The 5000-nt window shown below is 41.1% G+C and overlaps 2 protein-coding genes across 4 annotated transcripts in view; one reads left to right on the top strand and one right to left on the bottom strand.

Moving 5' to 3' along the window:
• Nucleotides 1-440, top strand: part of LOC138051247 (von Willebrand factor A domain-containing protein 5B1-like) — a 12288-nt gene extending 11848 nt beyond the window's left edge. The window contains exon 5 of the mRNA XM_068897412.1: nucleotides 1-440. This exon is cut by the window's left edge and continues 565 nt beyond it. The gene's annotated coding sequence lies outside the window, so the exon portion shown is untranslated.
• A 1658-nt stretch (nucleotides 441-2098) lies between these two features.
• Nucleotides 2099-5000, bottom strand: part of LOC138051245 (E3 ubiquitin-protein ligase MARCHF2-like) — a 27225-nt gene continuing 24323 nt past the window's right edge. For all 3 annotated transcript variants that reach the window (XM_068897411.1, XM_068897410.1, XM_068897409.1), the window contains one exon: nucleotides 2099-4525. In XM_068897411.1, the coding sequence (XP_068753512.1) occupies nucleotides 4202-4525 (324 nt within the window). In that variant the 3' untranslated portion in view covers nucleotides 2099-4201. The remainder of the gene's footprint in view (nucleotides 4526-5000) is intronic.

Here is a 5000-nt window from a genome sequence, read left to right as displayed (position 1 = left end):
CCCTCCTGTTGCTCGAGAGGGAAACGCAGCGAAAGGGAAGCATAGATGACAGCAAATGTATCACACTTCAGGAGAAATTAGTAGGACGGGACTGGCATCGCGATACTTATCGACACTCATGATCGATACCGGAAGATATATTCACGATTCTCGTGACAAAAGAGTTTTCCCGGTTTGTGGATGTTTCTGAAATCGAAGATAAAACTCAATTTCTTGTTTAATATCCAAAATACTCTACTCCTGGAATTCGAAGTCAGTCCGGAATGATTTACGGTTCTTAACTATTCATAATCGATTCGGAATTGTAAGACTTGGTTGTGTAATTTTGTACCTCTGTTTTTTTAAATTTTTACTTTGTGTTTCTTTCATCATTGTAATTGCTTTTGGAGTACTGTAAATGATTGAAGTCATGCCAATAAAGTTCATGATGTTGTTAAAAATATTAATGTTTTGTGTATGTGTCGTTACAATAGACCCATTACAAACCAAATATATGTTGGTTTACGAGAGGGGAAAACCCAAGAAGCGTGAGAAGAATGCGTGATCGCGCACCGGTGGCTCAGTTGGTTGAGCACCGGGCTGCTATGCGGGAGCTCGTGAGTTCGACTCCGGCCAGAGAAGAAAGGATAAGGAGGAGAAAGTGCTGCCTTTGTAATGACATCTGCAAATGGTTAGACTCTCTAGTCTTCTTGGATAAGGACGATAAACCGTAAGCCCCTTCTCACAACCCTTTAATGTTCATAAAAGACGCAAAAGAACACACACACTATTCGCGCAGAGTAGGGCATGGAGTACCCGGTGTTGTGGTCGGTCCTCTGGTGTAATCATAGCACGAGAGCTTTGTAACGAGTTACGACTCCTAAACTCCTCGAGGGTAAATAAACTATAAAGGCCCAGCCAAACGCTCGCAACATTTCTTGTGTTAAATGTTACAGGTGTTAAACGGGCTGGCCAAACGCACGCAACATTTTCAAAAATTTCAACGCAGCATGTCGATGTTTATTTTATGTTCCTTATGCCCCTGGCTCGCAGCAAGTGGATCAAGCGCGCATGCGCTATTGCAGCAATGTTGCATGAACGTGGCCAAACAAGTACAACTTGCAACATCCAAATTGTTTCACAAAAAAATTTGACATGACATACAACGCGGGCCGAACCGCATTGGTGAAGGGTAAAGGTAGATGTGGTAACAGATGGAATTCCCCATTTTCGATGAAAATTGTTGAAACCTAGTGCTGGATCTAACGTTATACTACTATTTCACAGATCAGTGACGTCATGTTAAGGCCCTGCCAGGGAAGAGATGTGGGAATCCCCAGGGGTGTAGCGTCCTTTACGCTCGTGCGTACTTGAGAAATTGGTAGGATTTTTTTAAACGGTTTTCTGTTATAAGGAAAAGCCCCCTGAGTCAGTCTCATCACCAGTCCCCACTTCCCAGTTATTTGTGAAGGAAAAGTTATGATGATGATGATGTTGCGACGTCACTTGTCCTTTGCTTGTAAACCTCCTGCTTGTGTTGTAGCTTGCTGAAAACTCAACAGATGGGCAAAATAAACAACCAACTACTGCATTTTTTCCTTCACATTTATATATTAAATTGTCCTTCGGAAATAGTCGGAAATGGCACTGATTTGCAAAACCCTAAATTTCAAAATTTTCTGGGGAAGCAAGCATCCACTCAAAACATTCTTCGTGTGCGTAAACCTTCAAAATCTCACGCTACGCCCCTGGGTCCCGCGTCGCTTGACTAAATTTGAAAAGGTCTCGTGTCGGTGCTTTATCGATCTTTCACGTTGCTATCGGCAATTTAAGTAAATTTAAAGAAAGGATCTCGTTTGTCGCGATTTCACTTTACGTGTTGTCGCTACTTTTTAGACCCTCAGCAGGTAGAGCCTCCATGTTGGGAACAACACATTTTTAAAAAACTTTCGTGGTGTGGGCGTAATCTTGAATTAAATTGCAAATTATCGGGTCGAATGCTCTCATCTCTGCGCCAACCGTGATTCCTGGATGAGTATTTACTTCCAAAAGTTGCGAAGTATCTTCATTAAAAATGTCTTCAAAAGAGGAACTGAGCGATGAGAAATAAGCCACGAAGTTACCAATGAGCTTTTTTATTGCGGAATTATCCTTTCCTCTGAAGCCAACAAGACATTTCACCCAAACTGTACACAGAACAAAGCCCTAATTAATATAAATACAACATTTATTCCTCTCTCTCTCTTTTTTTTCACTTGCAAGTGAACCGCACCGTGACTGCGAAACAACTTTTGTGGAGAATTCTTAGAGGTTCTACGGGTCTCACTTCGATTTTTGACCAACCAGTTTGTTTTCTCTCGCCTCCATGAAGGGTGCAGCGATCATTTTCATCCACATCAATAAAAATAAGAAGTGCTGCTCTTGGAAAAGTGCAGTTTGTGGCAAATGGCTTTGCGTCCAGTTGCAAGTGTTATTGCCTTTGTCCCTTTAAAATAAAGGAACTTTGTTGGGCTGTATTAAATTTTAATGTACATGACAACATTTGTTAAATAAATAGCTCCGTCGAACACTACAAAAAACTAAGTCTAACCTGAGCTAGAATATGTCAGAGCGTGACAAGTTCAAACTGACAAAGCGTGCCAGGTATAAGGGGACAAAAGAGTTTTATTACAAAGTCCAATGGATACTACAAAACGTGACATTTGATTCAACGAAAGAGACCACAGATATCTTGATGAATACGAACGTGGCCAGTGTTGCTTGACAATGTTTTCAGTTGCTGTTTTCACTGGGTATTTTCATTAACAGGCACAAATATTTTCTGACTTTGTTATGTCGCCACTGTACAATTCGTTACAAGATAGGAGGCTGAAGTTCCCGAGGGCAAAACGAGAAAGCGGTAAACAAAAAGTTTGTGGTAACAAGGTTGAAAAAATTAACAGTGAAAACTTTACATCTTTTTCGTTCGCTGGCATGATCAGCCTGCTATCATATCGTATCGAAGGGCGCTTTCCTTTTGTCACAACTGTCCGGCCAGACCAGTCAGGTTGCAAAGAAAATGCAACAATTTGAAGGAACATTTGTATGATGATCTCACGCATTTGTTCTGGAGGAGTCTATATCGTCTTCGAAGTGTGTTAATTTGAAGGCGTTGTATAGAGTTAGTCTTTCCAAATGCACAGTCTGGCCGGTTAGTTTCTGTCAAATGGAAAGCGTCCTAAGTATCTGTATAAAATAATTAGGATAGTACGCGCACTCTCATTGGTCAAGAGTTGTGCTTAGATGAGAGTATGTAAACGCGGCTGTGACATCACACGAATTTTGATTGGTTATGTGTTGTCAGACGCGCGTTTTGATTGGTTGGTAGGGAATATGAGCGTGTGTCAAGAAAATCTGTTTCAATCAAGAAATAAAAAAACAACATTTTCCTTCATTTGCCGAATTATTTTTGAGAAATATTTTATAAAAGCAATAGAGGATTTTTTTTCGTGTTTACATAGCCTCGTCTAAACACTCAGAGAGTTGGGAGAATTCTCGACAGTTATGCAAACCCGAGACGCAGTCGAGGGTTTGCATAACTGTCTCGGAAAAAGTCCTCTATTGCTTAAATATATGCTGATCCATCAACACTTCAACCAATCACGGCAGACGAAGACATTAAAATGAACCAATAGTAAGTACGTGTTCAACACATACATACAGCCCGCTCTAAGCGCGGGAAAAAAGTTGCGACCAATCATATCTGGACACAACTGATCCATGCGCGGGAAAACGCCAGCGACCCCGTGTAAGTCACAATAGACCACTTTCGATATATTAAAATTCACTCCTACACAAAAGGCATCATCTCGAGGCTCTGGGGAATAAATATAAGGATTTGTATGAGTTTATTCCCCAGAGCCTCGAGATGATGTCTTTTGTTTAGGACTGAATTTTAATATATCGAAAGTGGTCTATTGGTTCGGGTTGCCTTCGTCTCTGATTGCCAGAAATCAAGGCGCGAAAGTTTTGAGCCAATCACAAAGCACAATGCAAAACCAAATCAGTACAAAATCAATTTCGACACTCAAATGAAAACTGCTGAATTAAGCATAAAGCTGCGGCAATTGCAAAACTTAAGCGACTTCGTTCCTCGCATGACAAACGTTGTTTTTCCTCTTCGCCCAAATATATTTACTTTATAGTCGGTAAATTTCATTAGTTAATTCACAATCGCTGAGTTCTAAACCATTGTAGCTACCTCACTGACATGCAAGACTGTTCCAGGGGAGGCCACCTTCCAAATTTTATTCAGTGTCTTCCATTTTCGCCAAAAGGCGCTTCGACGCGTAAACCACACATAAAAGTAATGGATCCGCAACAAAATCATGATGCCGCATAGAGCATAAATGGCGCCAAACACAGCTGTCGTTTCCGGTTCCTTAGACTTCACAAGAAGATGAAATATTCCAAAGCCGATTATAGTGGAAATGCTAAAGACTGTGACAAATAAATACCACAGGTCCACCCGGCTACAAGGCCCCAGGTCACCGCGGGGTAGGCGCCACTGAAACGCAGAAAAAAAACAATACACAAAGAGTGTTTAATAATTGGATAAAATTTTATCAGCCGTTGAAGACTTAATGGCAGGGTAACGTTGTCTGGAACTGAATTATTGCCTGCAGTGGGTTAAGAGGGGATAACCCACAAGCTAGCCCATGGTTAATAGAGGGGAATGGTTATGAAACCCGACAAATTTATTTGTTGTAGGTTTTTGTTCTCTTTTTTGGTCTTGATCGTGCACAAAATACAATAGTTGTTTATTCCGTACTGAGGATCTAACCAATAGAAACGTGTTGGTTACGTAATTCATGCATAGTGTATGCGCGCAAAATAAAAGATTGCGCACGGTCGTGGACTTTCCAACCTAAATCTCAGCATCTTTGTTTGCTCCTTTGATGTTTGCCGAGCTTCCAAACCATTACCTCTATTAACTATGGCTAGCCCGAGTTATCGTAGCCTAAAGATTGCAAGAGCCGGCA

This window comes from Montipora capricornis, chromosome 6 (genome assembly GCF_036669925.1).
Source record: "Montipora capricornis isolate CH-2021 chromosome 6, ASM3666992v2, whole genome shotgun sequence".
Classification (NCBI taxonomy): Eukaryota; Metazoa; Cnidaria; class Anthozoa; order Scleractinia; family Acroporidae; genus Montipora; species Montipora capricornis.
The sequence above is the reverse complement of the archived record's forward strand: the minus strand, read 5'-3'. Positions and strand labels throughout refer to the sequence as shown.